General features: G+C 35.6%; 1 protein-coding gene across 1 annotated transcript in view; it reads left to right on the top strand.

Annotated features, from left to right (window-relative positions):
• The first annotated feature begins 3,150 nt into the window (after positions 1-3,150).
• LOC124534209 overlaps positions 3,151-23,008 on the top strand; it is a 34,881-nt gene continuing 15,023 nt past the window's right edge. The window contains exons 1-6 of the mRNA XM_047109921.1: positions 3,151-3,174; positions 3,301-3,358; positions 3,422-3,570; positions 18,365-18,471; positions 19,745-19,836; positions 22,845-22,934. Coding sequence (XP_046965877.1) covers positions 3,151-3,174; positions 3,301-3,358; positions 3,422-3,570; positions 18,365-18,471; positions 19,745-19,836; positions 22,845-22,934 — 520 coding nt within the window. The remainder of the gene's footprint in view (positions 3,175-3,300; positions 3,359-3,421; positions 3,571-18,364; positions 18,472-19,744; positions 19,837-22,844; positions 22,935-23,008) is intronic.

Genomic DNA, 23,008 nt, shown 5'->3' on the forward strand with positions numbered 1-23,008 from the left:
TAAGACTGTTTTATTTTTTCATTTACATGATTACAAGATTCTAAAATCAAAGGGGCCGATAACGAACTATACAAATCATATTACTGTCAATGTTTCAATAGAAATTTATGAGATATTTGAATATAATTTGATCCGAAATGAATATATTGAACAAAGTACTCGACGTCGAACTAAATTTCCTCCCGCAATGTCCCGACGCTCTGCGAACTCGAATGCGCTACTTCAAATGAGAATTTGTCACACGCTTCGATTGAACCAATCGTACAAATCGATTGCGTCATATACAAAATATTCCAATCTATTATATACTAGGAAGTCTTTTGTCATATCCAAAATTGTATGAGTCCAATATTGTATGAAATTATATAAAACTCGCGCGACTTCGCTCAAGTTTTGGAGTATTGGTTGTCATGTGTTTGAATAAAAATTTAGCCTATGTCCAGAGCTGAGATAGCCCAGTGGTTAGAACGCGTGCATCTTAACCGATGATTGTGAGTTCAAACCCAGGCAAGCACCACTATATATATGTGCTTAATCTGTGTTTATAATTCATCTTGTGCTCGGTGGTGAAGGAAAACATCGTGAGGAAACCTGCATGTGTCTAATTTCATCGAAATTCTGCCACATGTGAATTCCACCAACCCGTATTGGAAGAGGAGGCCTTCCTTAATGGAAGAGGAGGCCTTATCTCAGCAGTGGGAAATATACAGGCTGTTACTTTACTTTTACTTTTTACTTTACTACGTCCTTTCTTGAAGTTCAAATTTGCTTCATACCAAATTTCATCACATTCGGTTTAGCGGTTTGGTCGTGGAAGAACGACAGACAGACAGAGTTACTTTCATATTTATAATTATTAATACAGATTAGTATATCTTCTTCTTGTTAACCTCTTTATGGATTTTGATGCAGTTTTCACTAACAGTAAAAGCAAAACCCAGAAAACAGCATATATTACTTGTATACTATGTGTATACATTTCTTTTTTTTTGTAAACAGCGATATTATTGATGTTTTTGAGTTTGAAGGGCTACAGGCTATACCTGTATATGGCACCGCCCATATTATTGGATACAAGATTTTGTAGATGGATAAATAAGCTTGGATTAATACCTGTTGACTTCCAGACAGGATACATTACATACATATTATGTAATTGTATTTAACTAATATGATTGTATTTTTTAAATGTTGAAAAAGAGTAACTACTGAGTTTCTTGCCGGTTCTTCTCGGTAGAATCTTCTTTCCGAACAGGTGGTAGCTTCACTTAATTGTTAAATGACGATTTAAAAGTGCTTGTAAAAACCCACTTGAATAATGTTTATTTTGATTTTTGATTCACCTGACTATTACCATTTACTATTTGGTTATAATTATACATAATTATTTTCGTTAAATTGCCTTTCATACGGATAAATTATAATATAGTTTTAGAAACAATTGATTTTTTAATGACATTAATTATTAAACCGACGCGTAAAAGCGATGAATAATGAAAATATAAATAGCAGATAATTAGTTCTTTGTTTAGTACATCTGCAAAATAAAACATTTGCTAATTGAATGTTTAATAAATGATAATTTACGAGAGGAAATTTTTGCTGACCGATCATTTTATGTTTATAAGCTGAAAAGTTTTGTAAAGAGGTAATTTGTCAGTAGCACCGTTAGTGTAACCGCTCAGATGGATGTAGATACTTATTACTCATCACTGTGTCGTATATATTACATAATTATATACTATTTGTCGCCCTCGGTTTTGCTCACGTTTTAGGACTTTGGTTGTCATGTGTTAGGCAAATAGTAGCCTCCTTCCTTGGAATTCTAATTTGCTTCAAAACGAATTTTATCAAATTCGGTTCAGTGGTTTGATCGTGAAAAAGTGTGAGACAGACAGAGATACAGAGTTACTTTCAAATTTACAATATTAGTATAGTTATACACTCGTATACAAAAAATAAACCACCTTACTTGTACAAACTTTAAAAAACAACTATACAACAGTATTACTTAATACTATAAATTAATTAATTTTATAGACTTTAAATCGCACAATAGAGTAGCTACGGATTCTCTATTTTTACAATGAAACCCACATTTAGAAGAGTGAATATTAGATGATGACACTTCTTAAGTGCTTGTATAGTGCTCGTGTAAGGTATATCATCATCATCCTCCTGCCCTTATCCCAACTTTATTTGGGGTCGGCGCAGCATGTCTTCTCATTCCATACTGCTGTGTCAGACTTCATCTCACAAGTAACATTCTTTCTAACCATATCGTCTTTCACACAGTCCATCCATCGTTTCCTTGGTCGTCCTCTACCTCTATATCCATCCACATCCATGCTCAATGCTTTCCTCACAATGTGTTCCTCATTCCTCCGCATTACATGCCCATACCATGACAGCCGCCTTCCACATAACTTCTCGGCTATCGGTGTCATTTTCAAATTTCCTCTTATGTAGTCATTCCTTACTCTATACTTTCGCGTAACACCACACATTGTAAGATATATATTGATTGATTTTATTAGCTTATTACATTAGAGATTATTGAAACCTCAACTTCATACAAACTTAAGATTATGTTTTATTAAATTCGCGAGATGCCAATTTGGATTTCTTCCAGCTCCTTTAAGCAAAACTCTTAGTTGTAATTCCATTTTATTACCGTACCGCGTCGTTTTTGTTTTAGCTGACGTTACTAAAATTAATGAAATTTAGTTAAGTGAGTGTACAGACTTTACGTCGTAGGACTGAGGTTGGTGCAACTCTTTCACAAGACAATCAAATTATAATGTGGCTTCGAATATAATGTTACATTTTTTTTTTCAAATTGTTTATTTATGTTTATAAATATAATACGGGTTTTTAAACTTAATGAAAATATATAGATTTATAATTTATGAGTCGGTGGTTATTGTAATTTGAATATTAGAAAGTAATTCCAATGCTTCTTTTTTGAATATAGAAATTTGAAATAACATTTTACGTTTAACATTAGTATAGTTACAAGTTTATTTATAGGAATATATTTCGTCTCTCAAAATGAAACAGACAACTAAACTAATAATTTTGGAATGAGAAGTGTCTGGAATCGTATAATACTTTTCCAAAAAGCATTGTTAGCGTTTAGTTTTTTGAACGATGACCGGCGGCGAGCTGTCAATGGTTCTAGACGCATAAAACGTCATTCGATCGGAGGCGACAGCGAATGAGAGGGTGTCCCGTGTGAGTTTTATTTGTGACATTTAAATATAAAAACTGTTTAATACATTGGGTTGTGTTTTCTTACAGTTAATTTTGGAAAGTTCGGATCCACTCAAATATTTGTTCCTGCTAGTGACTTTCAACAGTATGATGTATATTGATTTTGTTAGTATTTCCGTTTAAGCCGTCAGTGTACCTTGTGTTGCAGAGCAATGGATTGGAGATGTTCACTCTCCAGGTGTGATCCTGCAGTGCGAGCCCGCGAGCGGCGATCTGCGCTCGCGCAGCAAATCCTCTATACAGGTGTCCGTATACGCCGACTGCTGGGGATTCTATTACGACCAGATACTGATACAAGTACGTGACTCGTGAACATTTTTACTAAATATTATACTTTAATTTATCTTAAGTAATATTTAAATGTGAGTTTGTTTATATGCTACGATTTTACTCAGATACTCACGTAAAAATTAAAATAAAAAACATGAATTTTGTCAGAGGTATGTTCATTTAGAGCTATAATAAAAAACAAAGATTACAGATGTTATTAGCGATAAGATGATGTCATATATAGCGTTATTTTTAGCGGAGATAGGAAGAGACATTCCAGTTCAAATCTGTAGATGTCATAAGATAGATATTTTTAAGTATACTACTTGCTCAGTCAAGTTTTCAATTCCAAATAAAAAAACACTTTTAACAAATTATAAGTCGCGCCAATATCGGCTCACAGTCCGCGCCCAAGAGGAAAATAATGACGGCTTAATTCAGCTACGCGCGCTTTTGACTTTTTTTTAATTTGTTCTAACCAGTTGTAGGGATAAAGAATCTAATTAAATAAAAAATATCCTGCCTGAAAGTCAAAAAGGACTAAGCCATAATCATAATATATAATATAGTCATATACATATAATCATGTATTACCCATTAGTATGGTAAGCATGGAATTATATTTAATTCATTCTATAAAAAAGTAAGTCTAAATTCAGATATATAAATAAATAAATATTGGACAACATCACACACAATACTCTGATCCCAATGTAAGTACAATGAAGCACTTGTGTTATGGAAAACTAGAAGTAACGACGGTACCGCAAACATCTAAACTCAAGACAACATATAAAACTAATGAATATTATCTACATCGACTCGGCCGGGAAATGAACCCGGGACCTCGGAGCGGCGTACCCATGAACAAAAACCAATAACCGGTGTACACACTACTCGACCACGGGGGTCGGTAGATATATAGGTTTGAATAGTCATCATTAATTACAAGCTCACTGGTTGTAATATTTTACATTTGGTTAACTCATATGCTTCCGTTCCAAAGTTTTTACATTTAATTAAAATGGAAATCGCAATAGCGAATCGTTATTTCGTTCGCGTTTGCGTAACCACATTAAAATGGAAAGAAATGTTTCCGAAACATATTATTCAATTTGCAGATTCACAAGCATTTAGTACCTACTGTTATTTGGTAGTTTCTCTTTTTCGATTTTTGTATTAATAGCAGCGATGGAAATGTCGAAATTTACTTCCATCTGACCATGAGACCATGGAATTTCTTAGGGAATGTAAATGAGCATATAGGACTTTTCAAATCCAAGTATGTTTTGAATTTCATTATTTCTAATGACAGAAATATTAAAAACGGTATTCATCAATATAATATTTCACATCTGATGTTATTATCAGTCCGATGTTCACATACTCTCAAGTTAGCTTTATTTTGAAAATTCACGCCCTAATGGCATGAAATATAGGACACTTTGTATACAAATTATCCATTGCCAATGTTAGAAGTCTGTAAATTGTTTTTTATTATGATATAGGTTGGTGGACGAGCATTAGGGGCACCTGATGGTAAGTGGTCACCATCACCCGTACACAATGCGCGGTGAGAAATATTAATAATTCCTTACATCATTAATACGCCACCAAACTTGGGAATTAAGGTGTTATGTCCCTTGTGTATGTAGTTACATTGGCTCACTCACCATTCAAAGCGGAACATAACAATACTGAGTAATGTTGTTTGGCGGTAGAATAACTGACATTTGGGTGGCACCTACCCAGACTCTGCACATAGCCCCTTGTGAATCGGTATCCAATATTCTGTAGGTGAGTCAAATAAAATTACAATTTTTACACAAAAAAAAAAAAACATTATTAAGCTTCTATATTAGAGTGCTTCAATTAAATATTCAAGTTATATAAACTTGAAAGTGTGTAACGTGATTAAGGCGCTTCGAGTCAATTAGCATTCATTGACGTGAACGCCAAACGAAGGGTCAGGAATTTATTTCGAATTAAGAATAAAAGCAAATTTCGTTACTGAAACAGAGTGTAGTAAAAATAAAACAAAATGCTCTCCCCGTAACGTACACGTTTATTGCGTCCCTCGACTCTGACAGGAATTAGGGGGCCTTGTTACCCGCTGTTTGGATATCGCTTTCAAAGCGTTGAAGTGTGATTGAGGAGTGTAACTTAAGCGTAGGTTTACGTAACTTTGAGGTTTTTCTAAATTTATCACTTTGTATTGATTCTATATCATCATCATCATCAACAGCCTGAGTTTCTCCACTGCTGGACATAGGCCTCTCCAAGTGCACGCTACTGTGGTCTTTCTCTAGCTACTCACATCCAGCTCCTGCCTGCCGTCTTGCGTAAATCGTCTATATAATATATTACATAAGCTATCCGTCTCGTGTTAATATGGGCTTAGAGTAAGGATTTGTCCTGTAAATGTAACTTGAACTGAGGACCAAGACCCCTGGGCTATTATTAGTATTTAAACCAAAGAGATATTGCATTAGCAGAGCAGAGCATAAAAGTTTGACGTTTGATGTCTGCTTGGATGTATTCAAGCTTGTACATTCGCCTATTTGTATCGTCACCATAGTTTGAAGAATAAGGCTTTCAATTATTACAGTCGTGACATTAATTAGAGAATTTTACTTCTCAAACCATTTGATAGTTGACGAATTTATTTAAGTATAAATAAGACTAGGGCTTACTAAGGTACTAAAAATACATTAAAACTGTTGTGTTTTTTAACTGTACATGAGTCGGAAAAAGTCGTTGTTGGAAAAAACGCTTCAGTTTTTATACAGATCAGTAAGAGCCATGTGCTCTTACTGACCTGTATAGGTAATAATGTTTTAGCCAGCTTCAACTCATCTTATGTTTATGATTGTAAATTATACATCAAAATTTATTACAGTCAAATGTATTTATGATAGCAATTTTACGGAAGAATACGCAAAAAAATCTATAAACGCTGATATAGATACTATTTATACTAGAAATAAAAACAAACCGGTAATCTCTGCTTTCCGTTTGCATACGATACAGAGAACGTTTTTGGGCAATGGTATACGCATGTATGTTAGATGCGAGGAATTATTATCAATTTACTATTTAACAACTTAAAAAAATAATCAATAAATCTTATTATTCACTAAAAATATACTTTTGAATTATGATCGGCTCCAATTCCGGACTGATTAAGCGCAATCATTGTGAATACTAATATACTTGTAAATTTTGTAATAAAAGTTCAACTATGCGAGTTTCATGCCGTTTCTTTTCGCTGAAAGCTGTTTTCCGAAACGGTGGTAAAGTTGAAATATTGACGATTCAAACACGCTTTACAACTGCAAACCTCCAAATAAAAAATAAGGGTAAACTGCATTATACTTGTACATTTCAAATTTGTCTCAGGTTAAATTTTGAGCAATTTAACAACATACGTGTTAAATTTACTCGATCAGCTGCCAAATACACAATAGGTGAAAGAACGAGTATATGAAGAACAAGATAAAAGAAAAAAAAAATATTCTTTAATTTTCATCAGTTTAATTTGATTTCAATGTTCCCCGTCGTCAATCTAACTACATCATAAACTCGCTGTTAGCAGTTATAAAGTCAGAAACTTAAGTTTGGTGGTAAACTCTTGAAACATAACTCTCTAATGTGTAGATCTGTTCTCTCGCGAAGACTCCGCAATAAATTAGTATCGGCGTGCACTGGTGTGAGTGCGGCGCGTGATTACAACACGTCTTCGTGTGCGTGAGACGACTCAGAGGAAGGCACCAAAACACAAATTAGATTATATTTCTTATTTAAAGTGCGTACCGCCTCCGCGAGTAAAGAGACCCATACTCTGTTTATCAATAGAATACGTACATATTTAATATCGGCATATTTATTCAATGTATTATTCAAGATGGGAAAACGTTATTAGGTATTTGTAAAGAAAATATAATAATAAAATTAAAAAATATTAATTGAGATTATGACACTTTAATTGTCGGTAATATTACTTATATACGTACTAGCCTTGAATTAGTATCTAGGACCTAAAACGGTTATACTAAATATATTATTCAAGATAGAAAAACGTTACTAGGTATTTGTGAAGAAAATACAATAATAAAATTAAAAAGTAATTTCAGATTATGACATTTTATTTGTCGGTAACATTAATAATTTATAGGTTTAAGTTGACAGAGGGTGCTATGTATCTACCAATTAAATCCAGAAGACAACTTGGTAACCTAATTGCTTACAATATTAATAATTATTCTATGTGTAATGTTACCAAGGATCATGTATATAATAAAAATAATAACCTAATTTACATTAACACTGACAAAAGTAAGGATATTAAAATTCATATTTTAAACTGAATAAAATGACAAAACCTATGCCCTCTTACTTAAATATTATACATCAAACTATACAGGGCATAGGTGGCAAAGATCATGAAATAGAATTATTTTCAGAAAATTACAAAACTCATGTATTTTGTTTCACAGAGCATTGGATTAAAAGTTTTGACATATTTAATATCCCAAACTTTAAATTGTCAAGTACATTCGTAAGAGGGAATGCTATTCGCGGCGGCTCATTAATATTAGTACGCAATGATATCGTTTGTAAATCTCGAAAAGATATTGTGGCTCTCTCTGTCGAACGTACTATCGAATTATCCTGCGTGGAATTTCCGCAGTACATTATAGTATGCGTGTACTGGCCCCCATCGGGAGATTTTTGCTTATTTGAGACCACTATGGAGGATGTTCTTAAAAAGATAAGCGAAAGTAATAAATATATAATTGTAAGTGGCGACGTTAACGTCGACTTATTAAAAGCTACTTCGCTGAGTGTTCGATTAGTTACATTGTTTAGGTCATTTAATTTAACGCACCGAATTAATGAACCAACACGAATAACCAACGATACTTCCACGTGTATTGACAATGTGTTTTGTGACTGTGAAATATATGAATTTTCAATTATAAATAATTTAACTTCTGATCACTGTGGTCAGAAGTTTTCTTTAGAACACAAATAAATTATTCATTCAAAATAAATAATGTACAGGCCAATAACGGCTCATAAAGTAAACTGTTTTAAAGATATTGTTGCGTGTAAATTAGCTTATTTAGATCTAACGACACCAGATCCAAATGAACTTTATAATTCATTTTTTGAATTAATATTAATAGAATTTAATAAAATATTCAAAATGAAATCATTTTATAATAATAAAAAATTGAAGTTTAGTGACTGGGCTACTATTGGTATATATAAAAGCAGAAATAAATTATACGACCTATATGGTATGAAGCAGTGGAATCAAAACGAAGCCTTTCTAGGATATGTCAATAAATATTCCAAAATATTTAAAAAAGGATGTATGTATTTATGCTAAGTATTTATACATAAAGAACAAAATGTTGACTTCCGATAATAGAATAAAGGCCACTTGGGACATTATTGGAAGTGTTAGTGGAAAACCTAAAAAGGAAAGTATACCAATCAAATTAAACACAGGCACTAAATTCACAAATTCTGATTTGGAAGTTGCAAATTTATTTGAAATATTTTTTGATAATCAAATTGGTTCTGCAAGAGGTCGATCAGCAACTGATGCGGGAATTGCGCTTCTTAAGCATATTTACGATGCTTGGGAGAAATCACAGAATGCTATTGGAGTATTCTGTGATTTATCTAAAGCATTTGATTGTGTAGAACACGAGACGCTTCTTTATAAGCTCAAATATTACGGCGTTAAAGGTAGGGCTCTTGATCTCATTGCTTCATACTTAAGTCAAAGAATCCAGCAAGTTTTCATTAATGGAATAAAGTCTACTGGATCTACGCTAAAAATGGGTGTTCCACAAGGTTCAATTTTGGGTCCCTTTCTATTCCTAGTATATATAAATGACCTTCCTTTCTTTGTTAAAGGTATTTGTTATATAGTATTGTTTGCTGACGATACTTCACTGAACACAAAAAAACTGACTATGACGATGTGAACGGTGCCTTATCACAGATACAAGATTGGTTTAATGTAAATAATTTGGTTTTGAATACTCAAAAAACAAAATGTGCAGTTTTTACCCTACCCAATGTTAGGAAGCACAATTATAATATATCTTTAAGCGGTGGCCCGCTTGATGTAGCCGATACTACCGTGTTCTTTGGAATAGAATTGGATTCCGGACTTCAGTGGAGTCCCCATTTGTCGTCCCTAACAGGGAGACTCAGCTCCGCAGCATACGCGGTTAGAAAAGTTAGACAACTAACTGATATTGATACCGCTCGTTTAGTTTATTTTGGTTATTTTCAGAGTATTATGTCATATGGCATATTACTTTGGGGTAACGCTGCAGACATTGAATCTGTCTTTATTTTACAAAAGAGAGCAATTCGGTTTATTTATAATCTTGGAGCTAGAGACTCTCTTCGGGATTTTCAAGTGGTAGTGCCACACTGCATACCTCTCGGTTGCAGTCGAATGGGCCGGCACGCCCGGGGAAGTACCACTCTCTCACTTAAAATCGGCGTGAAGTGGTAGCTATGCTACCGCGTTTCGTCCGGTAAGTGAGAGTTCCGGAGGCCCGATCCCTCTCCCCCCAAAACATGGTTGTGCAGAATTTGGTGACATTACCCCAGGAGGGTACCATCAGCGACTGCGATGGAGAATCCCTCTCTGGGCATCCATGCTCAGGACGTACACCGCCTGAGCAGGGATGCCCAGGCTGCCCTCCGAATTCTGGGGGGGGCAATTTTGCGCTCGCCACTGTTCGGGGCAAGCGGAGCAGGCATCATAAGGCAACCCCTACCACACTCGCTGTGGACTTCTGCAACATAAGGGGACTCAACTCCAACTTGAATGCCGTTCACTTTCACCTTGAGACGGCGAAGCCGGCCTTGCTCTTTCTTACCGAGACCCAGATATCTTCTCCTGCCGATACGTCTTTTCTCTCTTACCCCGGGTACAAATTGGAGCATACTTTTGTGCCACGAGCTGGGGTGTGCGTTTACGTCAGAGATGATATCTGCTCTCGACGCCTCGGCAGCCTTGAAGGGCAGGACCTATCAATTATCTGGCTGCGCGTAGACTGCGACGACCATCCGCGAATCTACGCGTGCCTTTATAGGTCCCATAGCGGTAATGCCGAAACCGACCGACTGGTTGAGCACGTTCAATTGGCTACAGATTCCGTGCTGCAGCAGACTCCATCCGCAGAGATCATTATTCTGTGCGATTTCAATGCTCATCATACAGAGTGGCTTGGATCACGCACCACTGATCATGCGGGTAGATCTGTTCTCGACTTCGCTTTGGCTTATGATTTGACACAACTGGTCACCTCGCCAACGCGAATACCGGACGTGGAGGATCATACACCTTCCCTGTTGGACCTTCTGCTGACTTCGCATCCGGACGGCTATAAGATTGTCGTCGATCCCCCTCTGGGCTCGTCGGACCACTGTCTCGTCCGGAGTACAGTGCCAGTTACACGATACTCACGACCTCGTTTCGCGGGCTGTCGTCGCGTGTGGCACTACAAGTCAGCAGATTGGGATGGGATGCGGTCCTTCTTTGCATCTTACCCATGGATACGAGTTTGTTTCTCGATGGATGATCCGAGCGTTGTTGCTGACTCTGTCGCCGATGTGGTGCTTCAGGGTATGGAACTTTTCATACCATATTCTGCGGTGCCCATTGGTGGCAAGTCCCAGCCCTGGTTTGGTCGCCTCTGTAAGACGGCTTCACGCCGAAAATGGGAACGCTACTAAGACTGGGCTAACGCATCGGCGTCTCGTGATACAAACACCAGCACATTCAGAAAGGAATATAACTCTGCCTCCAGGTCCTTCAAAAACGTGATAGCTGAGGCGAAGTCGAAGTACATTGGCAGAATTGGCGAGAGACTGGTGCGCTTCCCATCAGGAACACGTGCGTTCTGGTCTCTCGCTAAGGCTGTCCTAGGGAATTTCTGTCAGCCTTCTTTTCCATCTTTGCACAGGGACAGTGAGTCATTGGCCCATACCACGAAGGAGAAGGCCGATCTTTTAGGGTCTCTCTTCGCGTCGAACTCGACTCTGGATGACCAAGGAAAGTCACCTCCATCAATCCCGCGATGTGATACGACGATGCCGGAGGTTAAATTTCGGCAAAGTGCAGTTCGGAAAGCACTTCTTTCCTTGGACATTCACAAGTCGAGTGGACCCGATGGCATCCCTCCAATCGTGCTACGGACATGTGCTCCCGAGTTGGCACCGGTCTTAACGCGTCTTTTCCGGCAATCCTACGCATTAGGCGTCGTCCCGAACTCCTGGAAGACTGCTTTGGTGCATTCGATCCCTAAAAAAGGCAACCGCTCAGATCCGTCCAATTATAGGCCTATAGCCATCACCTCCTTGCTCTCCAAGATAATGGAGTCCCTGATTAACTGCCAGCTCCTGTGGTACCTAGAGGAGAATCAGCTGATTAGTGACCGCCAGTACGGTTTCCGTCGGGGTCGCTCAGCCGGTGATCTTCTAGTTTACCTTACTCACAGGTGGGCTGAAGCAGTTGAGAGCAAGGGGGAGGCATTAGCAGCCAGCTTGGACATAGCGAAGGCCTTCGATCGTGTATGGCACAAAGCGCTTCTTTCGAAGCTTCCTTCTTATGAGCTTCCCGGGAAATTATGCAATTGGATTACCAGCTTTTTGGCAGATCGGAGCATCAAGGTCGTTGTCGACGGTGCATGCTCTGACTTAAAATTCGTCAATGCTGGTGTTCCACAAGGCTGCGTTCTATCACCCACTCTGTTTCTTCTGCATATCAATGATTTGTTGCAAATCGGGAACATTCATTGCTATGCAGACGACAGTACCGTTGACACCTTATATTATAGGCCGCGCTAATATTTCTCGGGAAAACGTCGAAGAAAACCGGAACAAACTTGTGTCTGAAATCGAGTCTTCGTTAAACGAAGTCTCGAACTGGGGCCAGCTAAATTTAGTCCATTTCAACCCCAAAAAGACGCAAGTTTGCGCGTTAACCACTAAAAAAACACCATTTGTCGTATCTCCACGATTTGAGAACATCCCGATAGCCGCTACAGGTAGTATCGGAATACTTGGCGTTGATATTTCGAGCCTCGTTCAGTTCCGCGGTCAATTGGAAGGCAAAGCCAAATTGGCTTCAAAGAAGCTCGGTGTGCTCAGCAAGGCGAGACAGTACTTCACGTCGGCCCATCGCCTAAAACTTTACAAGGCGCAAATTCGGCCTCACATGGAGTACTGCTCTCACCTCTGGGCGGGTGCTCCCCAGTACCAGCTCCTTCCATTTGACCGCATCCAACGTAGAGCGGCTCGAGTTATCGACGATCAAGCCCTTTCCGATCTCCTTGATCCTTTAGCTTTGCGTAGAGATGTTGGATCACTCTGCATCTTCTACCGAATTTTTCACGGGGAATGTTCCGAGGAATTGTTCGGATTAATCCCGGCTGCTGAATTTCACCTTCGGACATCACGTCAAAATTCTAAGTTTCACCCGCACCATCTTGATGTCCGAAAATCCACAACAGCGCGATTTCTTAGACATTTTCTGCCTCGCACAACCACTCTGTGGAACCAGCTGTCGCCGGCGGTTTTTCCGAACCGATACGACATGGGAACCTTCAAGAAAAGAGCGTACTCCTTTCTCAAAGGCCGGCAACGCACCTGCAAGCCCCCTGGTGTTGCAGATGTCCATGGGCGGTGGTAGTCACTTTCCATCAGGTGAGCCTCCTGCTCGTTTGCCACCTATTCCATAAAAAAAAAAAAATGTTTTTAACAGAGTAGGAATACTCACTGTTGCGTCGCAATATATTTACAACAATATCATGTATATACACAGTAACATTGATCACTTTGATAAAATCAGTGATTATCATTGTATATGTACTAGAAGTAAGGATAAGCTTATAACGCCAAGTTTCCGACTCCGCAAAGTCAATAAATCTTTCTCGGGGCAAGGTATCCATTTCTATAATAAAATTCCACAGACATTTTTAACTTTGCCGTCTCGTAAATTCAAATCGTTTATAAAAAATGCATTGGAGAAAAAGGCGTATTATTCGATACAAGATTACTCTCAAAACTTGTTCTGTTGTAGTTGTATTTTTAGTTATTATTATTTATTTATTTTTGTTTGATGTGTTTTAGGAAAAGTGATATTTTGTTATTTTTCGTTGTTTATGTTGTGTGAAAGTAGTGTAATTTGCTCAATAAATGTTTATTATTATTATTATCATAAGATAGATATTTTTAAGTAAACTACTTACTCAGTCAAGATTTTAAATCCAAATAAAACACTTTTAACAAATTACAAGTCGCGCCAATATCGACCTCACAGTCCGCGCTCAAGAGGAAAATAATGACGGCTTAATTCAACGCGCGCTTTTGACTTTTTTTATTTGTTCTAACCAGTTGTAGGGATAAAGATTCTTCTCAATATATATAAAATAATTTGCTTGAAAGTCAATAAGGACTAAGCCATAATCATGTTATTATTTAGTATTTAGTATTGTAAGAATACAATTATTATATTTAAGTAGTTCTATAAAATAGTAAATGTAAATTTAGATATATAAATAAATAAATAATGGACAACATCACACACATTACTTTGATCCTAAGTTAAGTAGCTAAAGCAGTCGTGTTATGGAAGATGAGAAGTAACGACGGTACCACAAAAACCCAGACTCAAGACAATATAGAAAACTAATCAATTTTTTCTACATCGACTCGGCCGGGAATCGAACCCGGGACCCAGGTAGTACACACTACTCGACCACGGAGATCGGTACATATATAGGTTTGAATAGTCATCATTAATTACAAGTTCACCGGTTGTAATATTTTACATTTGTTTGACTCATAATATGCTTCCGTTCCAAAGTTTTTTCATTTAATTAAAATGGAAATCGCAATAGCGAATTGTTATTTTGCCTGCGTTTGCGTAACCACATTAAAATGGAAAGAAATGTTTCTGAAACATATTATTCAATTTGCAGATTCACAAACATTTAGTACTGTTATTTGGTAGTTTCTCTTTTTCAACTTTTGTATTAATTGCAGCGATGGAAATGTCGAAATTTACTTCCATCTGACCATGTGACCGACTGACAACGCACTGTTAATAGTGATTCATCTAACGGGATTAGATTTCCCAGGGGAATTTCTTTGAGAATGTAAATGAGCATATAGGACTTTTCAAATCCAAGTGTGTATTGAATTTCATCATTTGTAATGACAGAAATATTAAAAACGGTATTCATCAATATAATATTTCACATCTGATGTTATTATTCGTCAGATGTTCACATACTCTCAAGTTAGCTTTATTTTGAAAATTCATGCCCCTATGGCATGAAATTTAGGAGACTATTTTGTATACTAATCAGCCATGCCAATGTTAGAAGTCTGGAAATCGTTTTTTATTATGGTATAGGTTGGTGGACGAGCATTAGGGGCACCTGATGGTAAGTGGTCACTATCACCCATCGACAATGCGCTGTGAGAAATATTAACCATTCCTTACATCGTCAATGCGCCACCAAACTTGGGAATTAAGGTGTTATGTCCCTTGTGTATGTAGTTACATTGGCTCACTCACCATTCAAAGCGGAACATAACAATACTGAGTAATGTTGTTTGGCGGTAGAATAACTGATATTTGGTGGCACCTACCCAGACTCTGCACAAAGCCCCTTGTGAATCGGTATCCAATATTCCGTAGGTGAGTGAAATAAAATTACAATTTTTACACAAAAAAAAAAAAAACATTATTAATGTATGTGTGGAAAATGTAAAAAAAGATAGTGAATTAAAGCCGTTTCTTCAAATATATTTATGATAGCAATTTTACAGAAAAATAACCAAAAAGTTTTTGGGCAATAGTATACTCATTAATAATAAGATGCGAGAAATATTATCAATATAACAAATTTAATTATATTAAGAAAAGATTAATAAATAATGCTTCTTATTTACTAAAAAAATACTTTTGAATTATGATGCCTGGGTTAGGCTCCAACTCAGGACTGATTAAACATTGTGAATACTGATATCATTGTAAATCTTCTAATGCGAGTTTCATGCCGTTTCTTCTGGCTGAAGGTTGTTTTTCAAACCTAGAGACTCTCTTCGGGATGTTTTTAACAGAGTAGGAATACTTACTGTTGCGTCGCAATATATTTACAACAATATCATGTATATTCACAGTAACATTGATCACTTTGATAAAATCAGTGATAATCATTGTATATGCACTAGAAGTAAGGATAAACTTATAACGCCAAGTTTCCGACTCCGCAAGGATCCTTCTTGGGGCAAGGTATCCGTTTCTATAATAAAATTCCGCAGAAATTTTTAACTTTGCCGTTTAGTAAATTCAAATCGTTTGTTAAAAATACATTGGTAGAAAAAGCATACTATTCGATACAAGATTTTGTAGATGACAAAAAAGCGTGGAGTTAATACCTGTTGACTTCCAAGCAGGATACATTAATTGAAATAATTGTATTTAATTAACATGACGTTGTATTTTTTAAATGTTAAAAAAGAGTAACTACTGAGTTTCTTGCCGGTTCTTCTCGGTAGAATCTACTTTCCGAACCGGTGGTAGCTTCACTTAATTGTAAAATGACGATTCAAAAGTGCTTATAAAAGCCTACTTGAATAAAGTTTATTTTGATTTTGATTTTTGATTTTTTGAAAATATTGACGGTTCAAGCAAGCTTTACAATCTTTACCCTTATAAATAAAAAAATAAAGGTAAGCCGCATTACACTTGTACATTTCAAATTTGTCTCAGATTTCGAGCCATTTAACTATATACACGTCAAATTTACTCGATCAGCTGCCAAATACACAATAGGTGAAAGTACGAGTATATGAAGTACAAGATAAAAGGTTGCTTATCTTTTAATTATTGTTCATTAAAATACTTTAATATTCATCAGTTTAATTTGATTTCAATATTCCCCGTCGTCAATCTAACGACATCATAAACTCGCTGTTAGGAGTTATAAAGTCAGAAACTTATGTTTTGTGGTAAACTCTTCAAACATAACTCTCAAATGTGTAGATCTGTTCTCTCGCGAAGGCGCTTCTCCGCAATAAATTAGTATCGGCGTGCATTGGTGTGAGTGAGGCGTGTGATTACAAGACATCTTCGTGTGCGTGAGACGACTCAGAGGAAGGCACCAAAACACAAATTAGATTATATTTCTTATTTAAAGTGCGTACCGCCTCCGCGAGTAAAAAGACCCATACTCTGTTTATCAATAGAATACGTACATATTTAATATCGGCACATTTATTCAATTTATTATTCAAGATGTAAAAACGTTATTAGGTATTTGTAAAGAAACTATAATAATAAAATTAAAAAATAATTTCAGATTATGACATTTTAAGTGTCGGTAATATTACTAATATACGTACTAGCCTTGAATTAGTATCTAGGACCTAAAACGGTTATACTAAATATGTTTGTTAAAAGACAAAGTCCGAATCTGTTCCAGTGTCTCCGAATGTGATAGTCGCCCAATAGCAGCTGAGGCATAGTTCTACTACCCAAATCTGGGTCGTTGAGCCGCTAGAGGTGTTATCGACATTGCCAAAACTCATACGAACGCAAATCCCGTATAGAATACCAAGCAAGAGTGGCTTGCTCCTATTAATGGATACTCTGGGTCGTTGATAATAATTATTTATCTATCTGACTTTTTTATTTTATTTATTTAGACGGCTGCTTTTTGTTAAAATAAAAATAAAAAACGTATTTTAACTTTACTAAACAAAGTGAGTCCTGAATTTCTTTATTACGATTATTTATATTTTTACTTTATTCGTACATTTTGTTTTCGTCACAGACAAAAAGGATTCTTTGAAATAAATTTACATAAATTTGTTTATAAGTTATTCTCGTTCAGCGAAAAACAGATCTGAAAATCTTAAAAATTATTAAACAATATTGTGTTCTCTTACACGGAGATAGATTCTATATTTGCTTGAGTGTCATAATCGTACAAATAATATGCCTGTCGTGAAGGCTTCTGTTAGCGTATAAAGACGATTAACAAACGAATCTAATTATCCGTTGTCCAAAGCCGAGTATCGGGCGAGGTGTGTAATTGAGTTCATTCTGATAAGGGACAATACTTTATGTTCAGAACTTTAAATTAATAATATTTTTGTTTCTCAAACGCAATGACATAATTGCCATCGACAGATCCAGTATCTACTTAGGAGGAGAGGAGGAGAGTACTGCATTGTTTGATTGTTAATAACTTTTATTAATATTAATGTATCATAATGACATTATTAACTTGGATGATTATGTTTTAACTTTGAGGTGTGAAAACTGTGACATGAAGAGTCACGTGATTGGAATCGTTTGAAGGGACAACTGTTACCTTCTTTTATTTCTTTTTTGAGAGCGGAGAGTCGAAAGCTAAATTTTATTAAAGCGATACAGTTCGGTGTAATGTAATAATTACTGCATAAAATACAAGAATTGTCAATGTCATACTATAACTTTGTAATTAATTGCCCGAGATCCATGAAACCTGTACCAGAAGATCCTTCTGATGACGAGCCTGCCGCTGATCTATGGCAGTCGCCGTCAGACACATTTATGAAATAATTGTTTTCCTTGTATTATTATTTTAATAAAAGTGTAATAATAATGGTAGTTAGAAAAGGGTTACTAAAAATTTCTATTATTCACCAATATCCAATTGAGCTTAAAGGAAAATGTTTGGAAAATGAAATGTACATGAAATTTACAAGAAATACTAATACACAGATTGAAAACTTGGAGCCTTTGATTGTGGATGTTTGGATCGAAGCTGTCGGCGAGCCTTTGGAGTTCGCGCTGCGTCCGATTGATCAGCTAACACAGCCGACGCTCTGGTACGAATATATTTTCTAACCTCTTATAAAACAAATCCTCTCGTGTCATGCGGCTTTCCTTCATTATCTGATGAAGTATCAATTAGTTGAAATGAGTAACATTATCCCATTAATTAAAGAGACATAATATTTGCTTAAAGGGTGGCATATTAGATGGAAGTTTAATTAAGCTGCGTTGCCTTCTTCAAAACTCCGGATTAATATGCAGAAATTCTTAGTAAAATGGGCTTAATAGATTTTAGTATTAAATGTGAAAGACTAGGATGGTTATTATATCTTTGTAGGGAAGAGAGTATTGAAACACACGTACGTTGAAATGATACTGTCTGTTTTATAAAGAAGTCGTGTATTACATAGTCTTACAACTATAAATAAAGTTACATCTAATACATACTTACATACTTAAGCCTATAGTGTCAATGTTGTGGTGACCACTTATCATCGAGTGGCAAAGCAATCTGGCTGTCTGTTTAAAGAAATAAAAAAAAATTGAATGTCATGGAAAATAAAATATAGGAATACGATTCACGATCACATTTCCTTTCATACGAGGTTAAATAGGCGCACGCTGTCTCGTAACAATGAAATAAAATGTACTTTTTACGGGACATTCGTCACGGTATAAAATAAGTCGCGAACGAAAAAATTATTACTGTAATAGAAACCCCGTACCAAATTTATTGACAACTGATTCAAAATACAATATCGTCTGCATATTTAATACTGGCTAAAGGCTCGAGGTCCTAGGTAAGATATAAATGAATATATAAATAAATAAATAAATATTATTTACTTTATTATTTTATAATTAATTAATTAATATTGCCATGCCTGTTTTAAAGGTTTTACCAGTATCCCATGTTCATCTTTGTAAAAAGTAGTAATGTAACAGCCTGTAAATTTCCCACTACTGGGATAAGGCTTCCTCTTCCATTAAGGAGAGGGTTTGGAACATATTCCACCACGCTGTTCCAATGCGGATTGGTGGAATGCACATGTGGCAGAATTTCGATGAAATTAGACACATGCAGGTTTCCGAGCTCGAGATGAATTATAAACCCAAATTAGGTACACATATATAGTGATGCTTGCCTGGGTTTGAACCCGCAACAATCGGTCAAGAAGCACGCGTTCTAACCACTGGGCCATCTCAGCTAGTTCATCTTTATAGTGTTGAAATATCAACAACCTGCGTCATGAGACAATTTAACAGTAAGTACTAAATGGTTAACATGTTCTGAAGTTTATTATAAATTTTTGGATTTATGTTCAGGATGTCGAGTACTGACCCCGAAAGAATGGTTCTCGTCAAGAACACGTCTCGAGCTGAGCTCGTAGTCTACGGTTATGTCTTAAAGGATAACGGTAAGTCATAGATTATAAGGAAACAGATACAATTAAAGCATATTTTACCGCCATCACATGACGGCTAAAACTTGATAAATAGAAAAGAATAACAGTTCCAAAATGTATAACATATTGAGACCGGGAGACATTCTAGTATTATGCTCCTATTGAAGGTGAGGCTGAATTTTTATCACGCTGTTTTTCTTCAACGCCAAACGCTGAAAGGTATGATGTCAAATTTGGATGACTTTTTATTTCTAGCCATATTAACGGAGCTCATCAATACTGTCTTCTAACTTTAGTAATTTATTTTTAATAATACTCATATAGTATATGTATATGTGTGCTTATGATAATAATAGATGTAATGTATATACATATAATTCGAAAATAACAAATTACTTATAAATACATATGAACTAAGTTACTCTGATTTATAAAGTAATAAGCGTGAGGCATTAACCGCAGTGTGTACCCAGCTTAAAACTAAACACTTAAAACTCGAGTATACGAAGTGGTTTGACACACAAATAAATAGTTACAGACAACGTATAGCAATGAATGTATAGTAATAAATTCACTCTAGCGCTCGGAAATAGCTCAGACGAGCGTGGGTATATCAAATTGTCTGCACGAATTCATGTAAAACGTAGAACAGCGGACCTATTCTGTAAGAATAGACTCCAAACTCACCGCATATGTTATGGTGACATGTTTAATAGTGATACGAGATATCTATAGAGATTATAATCTATGTCCCAAAATTGAAAACTGACAAATTATTGTTTACTATACTATACAATTTACATTTTAACGCAATTTTTTCGGTAGATTATAATATACCAAAGTGAACTTTAAGTAAATTATTATAACTTTAAGTTCAATTTTTGTCGCTGATGATGGGCATGGATATGAAGGATCGCCTTTAGTACAGTGTACAGTTTTTCTAGTACAGTGGAATATCCACTAAAAAAAACAGCGAACAGTTTTCATCTTTTCGCCTTTCCTTCGGTTTCATGCTCGCTTTACAACAAATTTAATCAAATTCGGTTCATTGATTTGGTCGTGAAAAAATGACAGACAGACAGATAGCGTTACTTTCACATTTATAATATTAGTATAGATTGTAAACATTTTATGAGTATTTATTGTAGGTCTCAGTTCTTCCAGGCGGCTTAGCCGATTTTGATATATTTTTTAAGTCTGGTTGAGTTTTGTTAGGTAGCGCAGTAACTAGGATTATTATTTTAAAAAAATCTCGTATTCAATTCATACGAAGTCGCAGCGGGCAACTATTGAACCGTAATAAAAGACTTCTAAAGAAACGAAATAGCGTATTACCGTAACTCGATTTTCAAAAGTTTACGAGTGAGATGTTAAGTGAGCTCTCACAGAATAACTCAGCTGGAAAGTTTTCATTTCAAATGTTCACGAAACTAAATATTAACGTTATAAATTCTGCTTTGTAACTGAAATTATTAACACCACTAATGAAAATTGGTAGCGCTTGTCTTGTTCGTTAAGTAAACAATGTTTTAGCGTTAACTTATATATTTGCAGAAATACCAAATTCTTGTTATAATTTTAAATGTAGTCTATTATATATCTATTATCTTCTATTACATATAATAAAATTTGAGTGTATGTTTGTTATATTAAAATAAACGATTTTTACTTAATGCATATGTATGTGTACACGGTACATAAGACCGGAAAATATTTATTACAATTTTCGTCTGTCGGTCTGTCGTTTGTTCCGGCTTATCTCTGGAAAAGCTGGGCCAATTTGAACGGGCCTTTAACTGGCATGTAGCTGATTAAATAAGGAGTAACCTAAGGTAATTTTATTTTAAAATGATGTTTAAAATAGTAATAAAGTCATGTTACACTGTACTCGCATATGCCACCACTCCGTTGTCATGCCAGGTGGCTCTTACCAACGACTTTACATCACAAAAGCTGCATACAGAGTTATTTAGTCATAGTAAAATCTGCGAACTGAACAAAACTTTTTTTGTGATATTCAGACTCACGGAATTGTGGGCACTTCTAGTATGGAATATAATGTTATTCTTTTTTTACTTGTTTTCCTTATTACGTTTTTACGAGTTATTTTTATTGGTCGTTGAAGTTTTTTCACCTCTAAAATCTCGGTGTATTTTCTTTTTCAATGGTAGTATTAACTTTGACTACCAAACGCTAAGAGTAGAGCGACTTTAATGAATATTTAAATCCGTATTATATTGTAAGCTTTATGGATTATATACTGTTTATGTATTCATCGGGGACGTCAGTACTTTTCAGAAAATCTTTTTAATATATTTATAATATTATTTTAAAATGTGAAATGTAATACTTTGTGTTTGTTGCGAGGGAAAATAATGACGAACTCTAAAATAAAAATATCGTCCATTATTTTGATAATAAATAATTGAATATTATTTTGTCTCAGATAGAGTTAGTGTCACATTTATAATATCAGAATTAGACAAATAATTTCACAAGTTGGGACATAATGACAACCAATAACTAGCTGACCAATATGCTGACGTCATATTCTCATCTGTAATGCTGATGGACATCGTAAATATTCATAAAATGTAATGAGGATTTATTCAAGGAGGCATAATTCAATTATATTGTGGTTTGGAATGTAGACTAAATAAATTATGAATAATAAATATAATATCAAAATGAAATCACTTTCATAAGGATATAGAATTATTTTTTTAAAAGAACCTATACCTATTTTTTTTAATTAAATCCTTTTTTATCTATCATCTACTTTCCGAACCGGTGGTAGCTTCACTTAATTGTTAATTGACTATTCAAAAGTGCTTGTAATAGCCCTCTTGAATAAAGTTTATTTTGATTTTGATTTTTCTAATTACATAGACAAATATCTCGCCCTAGCGGGAAGTGTTGAAGAAGTATTGATGAGACTAAGAGAGAGAGAGAGTATGAGTCAGTCATTCTATTTCTATAATTGTATAGTAATATCTTTCATAAGATTTTCCTGTTTTAAGATTACCCGCAAGATGTCCTACCCTTCCGCCTGTACATCCGTCTGTTCGATGTTCCGCGGAGTGTGTGTCCGTGCGTCACTAAGTTTAACTGTGAGTATGTCACGTCGTGTTATAGCTTCGCAATCAATCAACAATAGTTAGTGTCAAAACCTCATGCGCCTTAA

Source organism: Vanessa cardui, chromosome 12 (genome assembly GCF_905220365.1).
Source record: "Vanessa cardui chromosome 12, ilVanCard2.1, whole genome shotgun sequence".
NCBI lineage: Eukaryota > Metazoa > Arthropoda > Insecta > Lepidoptera > Nymphalidae > Vanessa > Vanessa cardui.